This window comes from Colletotrichum paranaense, assembly GCF_030867605.1.
Source record: "Colletotrichum paranaense strain IMI 384185 chromosome Unknown Scaffold_3.1, whole genome shotgun sequence".
Taxonomy (NCBI): domain Eukaryota; kingdom Fungi; phylum Ascomycota; class Sordariomycetes; order Glomerellales; family Glomerellaceae; genus Colletotrichum; species Colletotrichum paranaense.
In genome coordinates this window covers 4,172,634-4,188,329 of record NW_026848961.1, presented here as the reverse complement: position 1 = coordinate 4,188,329, position 15,696 = coordinate 4,172,634, and the positions used below count along the sequence as shown (strand labels likewise).

The window sequence follows — 15,696 nt, the reverse complement described above, 5'->3', positions numbered from 1 at the left end:
CGTCTAACTTGGTCTGTTTGCTGTACAAGCCATCCTTTGTGATTCGGAACCTTCCACTGATATGCGGTTGCAAGAGGCAGAGTGTACTTTGTGGAGTGAGGCTAGCGAGACACAAGTACAAGCATCGGTTGTTGGCTTGATAATTACATGTAGTCTGTCATTGTCCACCATACACAAGGCACAGCTGGTGCTCTTTTCAGTGTGCTTGCTGCCTTCCCTCAATGGCTTTCGGTGAAACAGTGCCAGCGATGTTGGCCTCGCGGCCAATCCAAGGACTGTATCCATCAATGGACATGCTATCTCATCCAACTTTGGCTGCTCTGACTCTCCAAATGATTCCCCAGATGAAAAGATGCATGGCCATAGGCATCGTACAATGTACCGCCCTCGTGTATACAACACATCAGCTAGCAACAGGATCTCCTGGGCCTACAAAGGCAGAAACATCTTGACAGGATCATGCACAAGGCTGCTTGCTTCCTTTCACCCCTCCAGAAGGACGGCCTCCGTGTAGACGGTTATCGTCCTAGGACAAGCGAATGCTGCAAACATTCTATGTTTTGCTGACACTCGCAGTCATGTCCCTTTCTTTATTGGCCTCCTGCGAGAATATCTTTTGCCAGATGGCCAACCATCTTTCATGCTGTGCCGACGGCAGTTTGCCGGGCTGCTTGAAGGAGCGAGTGAGGAGCTCGCGAAGCCTGGTGCGGAGGACCTTGATAACGAGCATCGTCTTCCAGTCGGGCAGGGCAAAGCGGCAGCGGTTACCGTCGAGGACGAGCACACCGGAGAACATCTATGTGGGGGGGAAATGGATTAGTTCCTGAAATTGGGCTTCAAGCTTGACAAGGGAGATACTCACGTCGGCTCGGACGTCACCACACAGGAGAGCAATGGCAAAGGGATCAGCCACCGTCGTCTCATGCGCATGATAAACGCTGTTGGTCTGTTAGCTTCTTGTCTATGCACTTCGTAGGCTGAATAACAAGGAAACTTGCCTTTTCGATTGCATGATGTGGTAGTAAGACAGCCACTTGAGCTCATTGTGTCCCTTGTTGACAGAGGATGGGTGAAGACTGATTGACTGGTTGTTACTGATATTGCGCAGACCTCGGGCTCCCGGGCTTTCCCGCACCAGAAGCTTGGGATAGAAGCTCCATGTGATGACTGCTGTGGTGATGGCATCGTTTTCGCTGTTGATGCTCACGCGTTGGGGAATGTCAAAGAAGCTCTGGTTGCGTCGTCCTCCTCTCGAGTTGGATCCGTAGCGTACTCTATTGAGCGCTCTTCTCTCCTCGTCAGTCAGCATGAGGAAGCCAGAGTCTGCAACCGAGACTAGCAGCTGACCTTTGAGGTCTTCAATATTGGCCAAGGTCTGCTGGCTGAGGAAGTTCTTGCGACAGAACTGGAAGTCCTTGCCACCAGAAGCGGTGTTCGATTGGCATACGCGCTTCCATGCAAGGTAGGCATTATAGACGGTAAGGAGATCTGAATCGCCTCTGCGGAAGCCCTTGCGGACAAGGTCGGCCTGAGCTCGCTGACCGAATGGTGCTGTGAATGGCGATTTGGAGGATAGGATTGCGGCGACTGTGATGGCCATATCCAAGCATTTGAAGATCGCACCCATCAAGATGAGCTTGCCAAGAAAGACATCCAGAGGCAGCCTGGCCAATTGATTACCCAGAGGCGTCAGGTCCTCGGCAGGCGTCAAGGCTCTGACATCAATGAGGGCATCCACAGCGCGGCGGATGTTCTTGGCCGAAGGCGGATCCAAGGCTTCGCTCAGCGTCTCCTCGATGCCGCCGATCTTGCAAATCTTGACGCGGATCGCCAAGTCTTGCAGCGAGAGACGCAGCATCTCGGGAGTTTGCTGGTCGCTCATGACGGCATCGTGCCGGTGCTTTGTAAACATGTGGAAGCAGAGGCCCTCCTGTACACGTCCGGCTCGCCCGCGGCGCTGCTTTGCGTTGGCGCGGGAGATGAAGGTGTCGATGAGGCGGGAGAGCTGTCTTCTCTCGTCAAATCTCATCTCGCGATGCTTGCCCGTGTCGATAACGCAAGTCACGTCAGGGATCGTGATGCCGGTTTCGGCAATGTTGGTTGCTAGCACTATCTTGCGCACGCCGGGAGGCGGCACAAGGAAAGCGGCTTCTTGGTCCTCGGTCGCGATAGTGGAGTGTAGCGGGTAGATGAGCCAGTCGCGCGCAAACGAAGGGTCACCGGAGAGCAGGTCGTTCAGGGTCCGGATTTCTGCGATACCCGGAAGGAAGACTAAGATCGCCTTGCTGTAGGGGATGTACTCGGGCGCGGAGGCGACCTTGGCAATTAGCTGTACAATCAAATCAAAGTCGATTCGATATTCGTCCATCTGGGCAAGGCTGTTCCTGGTCTTGGCGGAGTAGGCTGAAAGATCAGCTCCGACTGTGGACTTGGGTCCTTCGGCTTCCGTCTCGACAACATCATCGTCGAGATCAACCATCTTCTCTTGAGGGTTCTGGCCAACGGTGTAACCGGTTGTTTCAATAGCATCCTCCAGGTACTTGACTTGAACGGGGAATGTACGTCCGGGAACTGTCAGAACAGGCGCTCCGCCGAGGTAATTGGAGAAACGCTCGGCGTCGACTGTGGCTGACATGAGAACCACCTTCAGATCCTTGCGTCTCAGCATTAGCTTCTTCAAGATGATGAGCAAGAAATCACTGTCAATGGACCTCTCGTGAACCTCGTCCAGGACCAGGTGAGTGACCTCCCGAAGATCATTCGAACCTTCCAGCATTCGCATAACGATACCTGTAGTCGCAAAGACTAGCCGGGTCTCGCGAGAAGTGTTGGCTTCGAGACGGATGGAGTAGCCTACCAATGACCTGGGCGTGCCTAGATCATTACGGCCTTCACCGAGCTCTTCACTGACTCTGCGAGCCAACGAGATGGCTGAGATTCGACGCGGCTCAGTGCAAAAGATCTTGCATGGCTTACCTTGGGCCAACTGGTGCTCCAAGAGGAAGGCCGGCACCTGGGTACTCTTGCCACAGCCAGTCTCTCCGCAGATAATGACGACTTGCTCTCTGTCCACGGCATCCGTGACTTGCTGCTTGAAATTCCACATGGGAAGCTGCATGCGGGATTGGAGCATGGTCTGATACCTAGGAGTGTTGATCTTCTGAGCCCAAATATTTTGATAATATTCAGGCCCATTGGACAGACGCTTGGCGGCCTCTTGAGCTGCCTCGTCTTTGTTGTCGTTCTGGTTGCGGGCAGCGGCCCTTCCCCTGAAGGCGTTGGGGAGAATGACGCCATCCTCCAGTTCCTGATCCTGTCTTTGGCGCACAAGAGCCCGTAACTCTTTAATTGCCTCTCGGTCTTTTGAGTCCAGCTGGCTTTTTCTGGCTTCTGCAAGCTCATCCCATAACTCACGCCATACATGAGGCAACCTCATTCCGACCTTCTCTTCCTTTGCTGAGGTGCCGAAGATGTAGAACAAGGCCCACGTTGCGACGTATGCTTCCGACTGTTTCTTGTCGGGAGTGGCGATGGACTTCATGCTGAAGCTGAAGCTTGACGGAATATTGACGACGTCAACTGTATCGTCCTGAGATGCGGATGGGACCTCCTGGGGCTTTGCCCAGGTGATGGAGACAGAGTGACGGTTAGCAAAAGGAACTTCTGAAATGAGGCGGTAGTTGATCCTCGTGGAGGCGTCCCTGAAACAAAGTCAGCATGAGTATCAAGCATCAGTGATTGAAATGCCATACCTCGCTCTGCAGGCCTCTTCCAAAGCCCGCATAGGGGAGACACCGGTCCATTTTCCGAAATCCCGAATGGTAATCTTGACGCCGTCTGTGCCGTTAAGCACCGTGCTTGATTTGCCCGTGGCGTCTACTTCGGTGACAGGCAGATTGGCAAAGAGATCACCAAGACCGCCATCGTCATCGTCGTCGTTCTGGGCCAGAATCTCAGCAGCGATACGCTCGGCCTCGTCGTTGATGTCTCCATCAGAAGATCCAGATGCTTCGGCGACCGCCTTTGGAGGCTCCTTCTCCTTTTCCTCCTGGGCTTGTTGCTTTTTTGCGGCTGCAAACTCTCTCTCCAAGACCACCTTCTTGGTCTTCCACTCTTGCTCCGCAGCAAACTTGTCGAAGAGGACGTCCTTCTCGATCCTCACAATCTTGGCGCGGAGCTCGGCTTGCAGATCTGCCCCGTCACTTGCCTCGAATTTGTTGCTGTTCTGCTTTCGTTTTCCTTGTTGACTTTTCTCAAGCTCAAATAATTTGATCTTTGTTTCGAGATAAACAGGAACCAGCTCATCTGGCTCAATGTCAATGTCGCAAGTCACCACGGCCTTCTTCTTGTTGCCGTTTTTGGATGCTTGACCAGGCTTCTGGCGTCCATCAGGTACAGGAGTTGTGGCTCCTGAAGGCAAGGGGCTCTCAGCCGGTGTATCTGACGAGTCTGGTCAGTTTTGCTTCTTTGGCAAGAGCTTTGAAATTCACAAAATCGTAGCTTACCTAACTGTCTAACGCTCTTGTTCCCTCGACCCTCGTAATCAGGCAACTCATCACTTGGACACTCTCTCGCCAGCCAGTCAAGGGCTTCTTCAAGACCCCAAAGGCTATCTTTGGTGAAAGATGGAATGTTCGGCGCAATGTCAAGAATGTGCCGCATCACAGCCTGAACTCGTTCCTCTGGAAAACCAACACTAGCGAGTGTCTGTTGAAGTGTCCATAGCTTGATGGTCATATCCTCTTCCGGCAGCAACTTTCCATTCGCAGAGGTCTCTGTAGATACACTTGACGATGCAAAGCGGCTCTCGGCTTGAATCAGATCAAGGACCTGGTCCATCAACTCCTGAGGCAACCACTTCCTCGAGTTGACAGTGTCGGCTTGGCCTCTGAGCAGGCGGCGATCAGTCTCAAGCCTGGTGCGCTGGCGTTGAGCATCCCGCTTGGTCTTTTGCGCATACTTTTCCACCATGAGCTGCAATTCGGACTCGTCAAGTTGCTTTTCAAACTCCTCGGGGCTCAATTCCGCCTTGGCAGCTTTGTCACCAGCACCATTGGTGGAAGACTGAGGATCAGTTGACGGGGCATCCGATTTGGAACTAGCATCCGGAGCGACAGTGGCAGCCCGGGCCGCAGCAGCGGCATCGGCTCCTTCAGCGGGTTCGGTCCGAGGCTTGGATGATGCAACGGAGGTGGTGGCGAAGCCTCTGGCCGGGTTGGCGGCGGGCTTCTTCTTCTTCTTTGCACCGGCCATGATAAGGTCGGTAGGGTGAAGCTGAAGAAGGAGAAGGAGGTATCAGTTGCGACTAGCAACCGGTCCGAGTTTTGTGAGTCTGCAAAATGTCGAAAGCAAGATTGGTGGCGTCCAAAAATCCGAGTGTGAGGGCTGCTTAGTGAGAAGCAAGCAGTTTGGGGTATGAGTTCAGGTTGGAGAATCAGTCGAAGAAACGGGAAGGACTGGAGAGGGAGCCGAGCCGAGAGGCGAAGGCGGAGACGGAGGCGGAAAATGAAGGGTCCAAGGACCGGAAGGGGGCGGTAGGAAGGCAAAGACTGGTGAAGCAGCCGGAGATGGCGTTGAATCCTCCTGAGGTCCTATCATGAGTGAGCAAGAATATATGGTTGAGTGTGTGAGGCAAGTGAGCGCAAACCAAGCACACTCCGGGATGAAGGTGACAATAATTACCTGGTAGCTTGGTGTGTGAGGCGATTTAAGTGTGGTAGAGTAGGCAGGCAAGGTAGAGTGATGTCAACGGTGTGGCTGGGCTCCTAGCATTGTCAGGGTTGATAAATGGCCCTGGCAGAATTGCTTGCAAGAGACGGGGCGAAGGCGAGGTAAGGTAGTGAGTGCAACGCGTAAAGCACCTCAGTGAGTGGGTGTTTGTGAGTGAGTGAGCCCAAAGAGAGTGTGTCTCTGCCGCAAAGTCGGGTGTCGGGTGCCTGCCTGGCACACTGGGCGCCAAATTCTGGACGGAGTGATAGGCCGTCGGCGGTATTGGGAATTGGCAAGGCTAAGGTGGATTTGAGGTTGCTAAAACGTGGCCTACGCTACCATGTCTGGCTGGATCCACGAAATAGTAGAGGACGGGATGGATGGATGGATGATGATGATGATGTATTTGTGAGGAGATAATCTGGTAAGTAGATGGGTAGGCAGCAGGTGTCTCCGGTAGCTTTTGAGCTGATACGGGTTCCTCTCTACCTACTGCTCAGTTGGTATGCTGCACTGCCCGTGGCTTATAATCCAGATAGGTCGCGACATGCAAAGGTAATAATTTTGCGCCCAAGGCCAAACCGAACAACAACCACCGATGAAAGTCTGGAAGATGCTCAGGCCCCATCAGGTACTAAATGGTGGGGGATCCAGCAAAACCTACCTACCCAACCGACCTTAATAAGTCAGGCAGTACGTAGGAGTAAGACCGGGCAGTTTTTCTGTGGAGAATAAGGTACTTTCCTCTCTTTTCCAATGTGGCTGGAGTGTGTGAAAGACGGGAAAATTCAATATTTTCCCTCCTCTTTGAGTCAGACCGGTCAGTAACAATCCCCTAACTTCTGTGGCTCCCTAGCAGATACCTGGGCATTGCCTTGAGCTAGGGCTTCATGGGAGCTGCCCCTGCGTCACCAGTCAAGGTTCTGAGAGAGCTCCAGCACGATGAATTGTGCCCGTGGTGGCAGAGAAGTAAGAAATGCATTGTCTGCATCACAAGACGAGTGATTGTATGATGGTTCGGGGGGACGTAGAGACAGGCAAATTTATCTTCGTCGAGAGCTGAGCCTACCGAGATAGAGGTTGTATCATAACCTTACCTCAGGTCATCTCTGATAATGGAAGCAAACGAACGCATGGCTATTGGTGAGTCTGGATGAGCCATCATGAGTGATCGTAGCCGCTGGTCAAGCACCTCTGCCCCGCCACGACGAGCTGGAACCTCCCACCTACATTAGTCGCTGCGTATCAAAGGGCAGGTACTTTGTACATATCTGAGGTGGGATAACTGATACCATGGTCACCGCCTGCCTCATATGGACCAGCAACCCCTCCACCCCATTCGATTCGGTCGCCGGGCCACACAACCCTACCCAAGTACCTGAACTTCAGGTACCTCATCCGTCAAGCTGCGTTCGGCAGAAAAAGTATTCCCACTGGACTGAGGTTTAAGGAGGGCGGCACAACTGCAAATAATCCCAGCCCAGTGCTAAAGTACCTGTAAGGTGACCTGACCTGACCCTATCCGCTTGCACCGTACCCAACTGCATCAACGGCTACTTCGAGGTACCACTCTCTCCGCTGCCTGACAATTTGTGCCAACGGCGAACCTCTCGTTTGTTTCTGCCTCTTATTTCACTTCATCACTACCTCACTCCTCTGCTCAACTTGACGTCGTCCTTCCCCCGATCCGCATACGAAATCCGACGACGACCCTTCTCCTGCTTGTCGACCGTTCAGCTGGCCGACTTGCCCCCAATGCTGCCTTCTGTCCGCCCTTAATTCCGCCAAAATGACTGAAGTCGTCGCCAATGGCTCTAGCTCTGGCTCTGTCGATTTCGCTGCCACGAGATCCGCCTTGACTTCCTCCTCAACCTCGACAAGAATAGCGCATTTGCGCACTCTTGAGGAAAGGATATCCAACGCCGGTACGAACTCTTCTTTGCGCCCTTGCCCTCCGTGACGTTCCTATCACGGCCACCGCGCACATCATCTCTCCAAGACAGGATGCTGAATCTATCTTGTTGCTACAGACACCGACGCGGCATCTACCCGCAAGCTTGTCCAGCTACTATTCTGGACTCATGCATTTTACACCGACCGACCCTCGCGACTCGCTGTTCAGAAATGTCTTTCCGCCATCTTGGACAAGGGTCTTGAGCCTGATGTCCTCAGTGCCTTCGTCGCTGCGTTGCGCGCAGAGTCACAGAAACCTGCCATCGCCGCGAGCAATGCCTTTGTTCTCGTCGAATGGTGCAGTTTGCTCATGCAGCACCTTGCAAAGACCTCTGATTGGGACAAGTTCGCTTCTCAGATTCTCCTGAGTGTTGCTGATGCTCTGGACAAGTGTCTTCAACCCGCCGCCAAGGGTGGTATGGCCCATTCTGCCATCATCGTCACCCGGCGAGGACTGCGCAAGCTCTTCTCGAAGCACCAAAACCCCGAGAAGGCCCTCAAAGATGCTGTCCAACTCCTGACGGCCAAGGCCGCGCAGCCTTCCGCAGCGAAAGCACCTCTTCTGGGCATCATCGCTGGCGTCAGTTCGAGAATCGCTGCCGTCAAGCCAGCCCTCGAGGCCCAGAAATCCCAGTATTTCACTTTCTACGTCAGAGAAATAATTGGTTCACGCACGGCACTACCGGCCCACGTAGCGTCCGGCCTCCAGGACTTCTTCCTTGACTTCGTCACTCTTGAAGAACTCACCAAGGAGATCATCCCACCTCTCGAGAAGGGTTTGCTCAGGGCCCCTGAGATTGTTTTGAGCGATGTTCTTATCCCCTTGATCGGCTGCCTTCCCAAGGACTACGACCTTTCTCAAATCTTGGTCGGCAACTTGCTGAAACCTATCCTCTCGAATGTGAAGTCCAGCAACGTTATTACTCGTACTGGGGCAGTCAAGGCTTTCAACGCCCTTGCTGCCCGGAGCCACGAGGAAAAGGCACTCGAAAAGATATCAGAGGAGATTGTAGGGCCGGTCAAGGGTGGCAAGCTGGCATCAGCAGACCACAGAATCCTTCACTGCGAAATGCTAGAGGCAATTCCACTATCCAAGACTACCGCCGACAAGATTGCAACGGCTCTGGCGGCCGTCTCAGCCAAGGAAGGAAATGAAGCCGCCCTCGTTGTTGAGACGTCGGCCCTTGCAAGATCGGCCGGCTACTTAGTCCAAAATGACGTTGAAGTGGCCAAGCCGGTCATTGACGCATGCCTGAAGGGTATTTCTGACAAGAAGTTTCCCACACGGCGCATCTGGCTTCTGCGCCTTGGTGAGATTTACAACCTGGCTTCGGCCTCTGGCGCTCTCTCAGCAAACGCTGTCAAGTTTGCCGAAGCTACTGTGCCCAAGCTTCTCGATACCTACAACGAGATTGTCGCCAACCCTCTGGTTGCAGCTCAAAATAACCTTACGGTTGGCGCCTTCATCGCTATCACCCTTACGTTGTGGTCGCAGCAACCCAATGTTTCATCAGCGCTCAAGTCAGCACTTGCCAAAGTCTCCGTTACTGGACAGTGTCTCGCTCTTGAACCGAAGCCCTCGTTCCTGCTCAATCCTCGTGTATACGGTAAAATCACAGCCGAAGACGAGCTTACTTGGTTCTCCCGAGCTTTGGCGGCCGCTGCGGAGCATGTATCCGAGAGGACACCGAAGCCCGTTGCCGTGGCCTGGGCCGAGGCCTTCATTTACGCCATTGTGGCCTCTGTGGCTACCCCCAAGACGAGACAGATCGCGTCAGATAGTCTGACCAAGGTTTATGTCATCAGACCTGCACTTGTTTCGCAGGCTATCGTGAGTGGCATTTGGCACTGGCTCGAAACTCTGGAAAGTGGTGACAAGGATAGCGCGGCTATCTTGTCCAAAACCGACAAATCGAACCTTCATCTTGTTCTTCGTGCCATATGTGTCAACTCAAAGGGCCTGCCAGAAGACTCACAGACCTCTGTGCGAGAGGCCGTAGATCAACAGCTCTGCTCACTGCTCGTACTCGCCAGACAGGAGCTTGTTCCCCGCGCAAGCTGGATTGAACTTTGTTTGCGTGTTGAAAGAGATCCCGGAGAAATGGCACGCCAAATTGAGGGTGACCTGCTGCAGGAGATTTCAGAGAGGACTTCTATCGACCAGAAATCAGAGGCAGTGAAGCAAGCCGCCTGCAACGCCGCGGCAGAGCTTGCCTTTGTATCTCCCGATACCATGACCAGCAAGATTGTCGAGATTATACGCCGAGATCTGGAACCCGAGGAATTGCGCACCATTGGTCCGGTTGAAGCTGCTATCTTCCGAACCCCCGAGGGAACTGCTTTCGTGGATGTCCTCGCGAAGAAGGCACAGACAACTGTACCCGACAAGAACAATAAGGACTACGATATTCTGAAGTGGGAGGCTGAGCTGAGATCGCAATTGGCCCAGAAAAAGGGCCAACAAAAGAAGCTTACTGCCGAGGAAACAGCGAAGGTCAATGCTCAGCTTAAGAAGGAGGCCGGAATCCGCGACACGGTTCGTCGTATCGAGGGAAGACTCCTACGCGGCATTGGCATTATTCAGAGTCTTGCAACCGGACCCCCAACCGAGTCCGCTCTTTGGATTGGACCTGCTGTCAAGGCTCTTCTGGACGTCATTGACGCTGGTGCTGGTCTTCTCACAGGCGATGCTGCTCCCCTGGCTTACCTGGCATGCTCAGACCGTACCACCAGCCGCCTTGGTCCTATGAGACCTTTCGTCGGAGTGGCCACCTTGCGCGCTCGTGAGGTTAGTGCCCTACCCGAGCACTACAAGGAAGAGCCCGTCGACGTACTCGTCACTCGAGTGCTCTACCGACTGCGATTTGCCGGCGAGCAACGTCCTTTCGATACGGTGTCTCTCATCTACGCCCTTCCCCTAGTATTTACCGTTCTCGCAAGCGGAGGCTTCGGTTCATCTGCTGACGATCGAGATGCTCAACTTGTTCTCGCCATCGAGTTTCTCTCCTTCCATACGAATATCTGCGAAGACCCGGCAACGCCTCGCTTGGAGGTTATATCCTCTCTGATAATGGCCATGCAGCAGTATACTCAGCATTACAAGATCATCAAGGATTGCTTCGCTGACATGTGCCGATGCGTTGCCCCTAACATGACATCCGAGGAAATCGCCGCCCTGGCTAAGGGATCCATCGTTCCTCAAGTCAGCGTGAGAACCGCTGTGCTGCAGGCTATCAGCTCCGAAGTTGATATGAGCGAATCCAATTTCTCCAACGAAATTTGGATCGCATGTCACGACGACATCGAAGAGAATGTGGAGCTTGGTCGTGAGATCTGGGAAGAAAGCGGCTTTGCCCTGTCTGAAGAGGTTCCAGCCAAGATGCTCGTCTACTTGGATAGTGTTGACGGTCAGCTCCGTAGAGCCGCAGCCCGGGCCTTGGCTGAAGCCTGCAAGGCACACAACTCGACGCTGGAGCCTATCTTGGAGTCTTTGAAAGCCTCATACACCGACCTCGCCAAACCGCGTGTCCCTCAGTTGGATGAATATGGCATGCCTAAGAAAACCAATCTGGCAGATCCTTGGGAATCGCGCCACGGCATTGGATCTGCTTTCAAGGAGTTGGCCCCTCACATGGCTAAGCAGCAGCTTGATCCTTTCTTTGAATTCTTGATTGAGAAGGGGCCTTTGGGTGACCAGAACGCGAACGTCCGTGGCGAGATGCTAGATGCAGCCATCCACGCCATTGATCTGCATGGCAAGGGAATGGTTGACAAGTTGATGAAGGTATTCGAGCGTACGCTCGAAGGTCCGGATAAGAATACCGAAGCGTCAGACCGTGTTAACGAAGCTGTCATCATCATGTATGGTGCGCTTGCGCGTCACTTGAACCCAGGTGATTCAAAACTTCCTGTGGTCATCGACAGACTGCTGGCGACCTTGAGCACGCCTTCCGAGACCGTGCAGTATGCTATTGCTGATTGCCTGCCACCTTTAGTCCGGGCTTACGGAGACAAGTCATCCAAGTACTTCGCTCAGGTCCTTGAGACCCTATTGACTTCAAAGAAGTATGCCGAGCAGCGTGGTGCTGCTTATGGTCTTGCCGGTCTCGTTCAGGGTCGTGGCATTTCGTCACTCAAAGACCAGCGTATTATGATGACACTGAGGGGTGCCATGGAAAACAAAAAGGAGCCGAACCAGAGAGAAGCCGCCCTCCTGGCTTACGAGCTTCTTTCCACCATCCTAGGTCGTCTCTTCGAACCCTACGTCATTCAAATCGTTCCTCAGCTTCTTACTGGCTTTGGTGACGCCAACGCCAACGTCCGAGACTCCTGTCTGGCAGCAGCAAAGGCCTGTTTCGGCAAGCTGAGCTCATATGGTGTCAAGAAGATCCTTCCTACCCTACTCAACGGTTTGGACGATGACCAATGGCGTAGTAAAAAGGGAGCCTGTGACCTGCTGGGAGCCATGGCTTATCTTGACCCCAACCAACTGGCGCAGAGTTTGCCCGATATTATCCCCCCTCTCACTGGTGTTCTCAACGACAGTCACAAGGAGGTCCGCTCGGGTGCCAACAAGAGCTTGAAGAGATTTGGCGAGGTAATCAGTAACCCTGAGATCAAGGGTCTTGTCGACATCCTTCTCAAAGCGCTCAGCGACCCCACTAGATACACGGATGATGCCTTGGATTCTCTGATCAAGGTCCAATTCGTGCACTACTTGGATGCTCCGTCACTGGCGCTGGTCACAAGAATCTTGCAACGTGGTTTGGGCGACCGTTCAAACACCAAGCGCAAAGCAGCACAAGTCATTGGCAGTCTTGCGCATCTCACTGAGAGAAAAGACTTGGTCTCGCATTTGCCAATCCTTGTTGCCGGACTCAAGCTTGCCATCGTCGATCCTGTCCCCACAACTCGTGCCACCGCATCAAGAGCTTTGGGATCGCTTGTGGAGAAGCTGGGAGAAGATGCCCTGCCGGATCTCATCCCTGGCCTTATGCAAACCCTCAAGGCAGACAACGGCGCTGGCGACCGTCTCGGTTCCGCCCAAGCTCTCAGCGAGGTCCTCGCAGGTTTGGGTACCACCAGACTCGAAGAGACTCTCCCGACCATTCTGCAAAACGTCGAGTCGACCAAGCCGGCTGTTCGCGAAGGCTTCATGTCCCTCTTCATCTTTCTCCCTGTTTGCTTTGGCAACAGCTTTGCAAACTACTTGGGCAGAATCATCCCTCCCATTTTGTCTGGTCTTGCTGATGATGTGGAGTCTATCCGCGAGACTGCTCTTCGTGCAGGTCGTCTCCTTGTCAAGAACTTTGCTGTTCGCGCTGTTGATCTGCTACTTCCAGAGCTTGAACGCGGCTTGGCCGATGACAGCTACCGCATTCGTCTTAGCTCAGTCGAGCTTGTTGGTGACCTTCTCTTCAACCTCACAGGTATCAGTGGCAAGGCCGAGGATGAAGAGGAGGACGAGGAGAGCGCCAGAGAGGCAGGAGCATCACTTCGCGAGGTCCTCGGCGAAGAAAAGAGAAACAAGATTCTCTCTGCTCTCTATGTTTGCCGCTGCGATACCGCCAACGCCGTCCGCTCCGCTGCCGTTGCTGTGTGGAAGGCCTTGGTTTCCAGCCCTCGCATTCTTAAGGAGTTGGTGCCGACGCTTACTCAACTCATCATCAAGCGTTTGGGAAGCTCCAACATGGAGCATAAGGTCATTGCTAGCAATGCCCTTGGCGAATTGATCCGCAAAGCCGGTGATGGTGTCCTCTCCACCCTGCTGCCTACTCTTGAGGAGGGATTGCAAACCTCCACCGACACAGACGCAAAGCAGGGTATCTGCCTTGCCCTCAAGGAACTCATTGCCTCGGCCTCAGAGGATGCCTTGGAGGACCACGAGAAGACGCTCATTTCTGTCGTCAGAACAGCCCTCACTGACTCAGATGCTGATGTTAGAGAGGCTGCCGCAGAAGCCTTCGATTCTCTCCAGCAGATCCTGGGCAAGAGAGCTGTGGACCAGGTGCTTCCATACCTGCTCAACCTCCTTCGCTCCGATGAGAACGCCGACAACGCCTTGTCAGCCCTGCTTACCCTCCTTACTGAGACGACTCGCTCAAACATCATTCTTCCCAATCTTATCCCCACGCTTATTACCCCTCCCATCTCTGCGTTCAACGCCAAGGCTCTCGCTTCCTTGTCGAGGGTGGCCGGTGCTGCTATGAACCGCCGCCTGCCCAACATCATCAACTCATTGATGGAGAACATCATTACCTGCGAGGACGAGGCTTTGCGAGAGGATCTCGAGACATCTTTCGATACTGTGATCCTGTCCATCGACGAGTATGACGGACTCAATACAGTGATGAACGTACTACTTCAGCTTACAAAGCACGACGATCACCGGAAACGTGCAGCGACGACCCGCCACCTGGGCAAGTTCTTTGCCGCTGGCGAAGTGGATTATTCGCGCTACAATCAAGATATTGTGCGGTCGCTTCTCATCTCCTTCGATGATAGAGACGCAAGCGTTGTCAAGGGTGCCTGGGCTGCACTTAGCGAGTTCACCAAAAAGCTCAAGAAAGAAGAGATGGAGGGCCTGGTTATTTCCACCAGACAAACTCTCCAGCAGGTTGGTGTGGCTGGCGCGAACTTGCCCGGGTTCGAGCTCCCCAAGGGTATCAACGCCATCCTGCCCATCTTCCTGCAGGGTCTTATGAATGGCACGCCGGAGCAGAGAACACAGGCAGCTCTGGCTATCTCCGATATCGTCGACCGGACAAGCGAGGCTTCGTTGAAGCCGTTTGTTACACAAATAACAGGTCCACTCATTCGTGTTGTTTCCGAAAGGTCTACAGACGTCAAGTCTGCCATTTTGTTGACTCTCAACAACCTCTTGGAAAAGATGCCTGCGGCACTGAAGCCATTCTTGCCTCAGCTTCAGCGCACCTTCGCTAAGTCTCTTGCAGACACATCGAGCGAGGTCCTCAGAGCCCGCGCGGCCAAGGCGTTGGGTACTCTTATCAAGTACACGCCACGTATCGATCCGCTCATTGCCGAGCTCGTCACTGGCTCCAAGACATCAGACCCCGGTGTCAAAACGGCTATGCTCAGCGCACTTTACGAAGTCATTAGCAAAGCTGGCGCCAACATGGGCGAAACATCGCGAACCGCCGTTTTGGGTCTCATTGACATGGATACCGACGAGAGGGACGATGCTATGACAATCACAAACGCCAAGCTGCTTGGAGCATTGATTAAGAATGTTCCCGAGGAGGCTGCCAATGGGTTGCTCAAGAACAGAGTTGTGACTAGCCACTGGAGTCACTCTTCAGCACTGGCGCTGAACGCAGTGCTCGTGGAGTCTCCGAAGAGTCTCCTTGAAAGTCCTCTCGCGGACGACTTGCCCGACCTCCTTGGCCAGGGCATGTCCCACAAGAACGTAAGTACTTCGTTGTGATGGCCTCCAAGTAACGCAAAACTAACTCGTATCACAGCCTTACATTGCCGACAATGTCATCCTTGCCACGGGCAAATATCTCCTCTCAGATTCGACAAAGTCTTTCGACTCGAACAAGAAGATTTTTGAGGCACTTGCCAACACGATTCAACCGGGAGGCCCTGTCGACTCGCGCCGACTTGCTCTGGTTATTGTCCGCACAATGAGCCGCGTGGACATGGACATGGTCAGGCCGCATGTTGCTGCGCTTGCAGGTCCCATCTTTGCCAGTGTCAGGGACCCTGTTATTCCAGTCAAGCTAGCCGCCGAAGCTGCATTTATGGCTTTGTTCAATGTGGTGGACGATGAGACACGAGTCTTTGACAAGTACGTCGAAAGTGCCAATCTGCCGCCGAACACCAAGAGGAGCATGCAGGATTACTTCAAGCGCGTCACAATGCGGCTGGGGACCCAAGCACGTGAGCGGAAAGAGGCTGAGGGTGGCCAAGGGGGCCTGGGTCTGTCTAGCGACGAGGTCGAGGACGAGAAGGAGATCTGGAGCGTGGGTAAGGTCGACGTTGGTGAGGATGTGTTTGGCAAGTAGATAGGGC

The 15,696-nt window shown here is 53.6% G+C and overlaps 2 protein-coding genes across 2 annotated transcripts; one reads left to right on the top strand and one right to left on the bottom strand.

Annotated features, from left to right (window-relative positions):
• Nucleotides 1–553: 553 nt before the first annotated feature.
• On the bottom strand, nt 554–5,253 carry CPAR01_04971 (helicase associated domain-containing protein; the record flags this gene model as incomplete). The annotated part of the gene is made up of 5 exons (XM_060489251.1): nt 554–796; nt 863–938; nt 987–3,701; nt 3,753–4,440; nt 4,506–5,253. The coding sequence occupies 5 exons, from the start codon at nt 5,251–5,253 to the stop codon at nt 554–556; spliced, it is 4,470 nt and encodes a 1,489-aa protein (XP_060353457.1).
• A 2,245-nt stretch (nt 5,254–7,498) lies between these two features.
• On the top strand, nt 7,499–15,689 carry CPAR01_04970 (uncharacterized protein; the record flags this gene model as incomplete). The annotated part of the gene is made up of 3 exons (XM_060489250.1): nt 7,499–7,634; nt 7,740–15,088; nt 15,144–15,689. 3 exons carry the CDS (start codon nt 7,499–7,501, stop codon nt 15,687–15,689), a joined length of 8,031 nt encoding a protein of 2,676 aa, XP_060353456.1.
• Between the last annotated feature and the right edge of the window lie 7 nt (nt 15,690–15,696).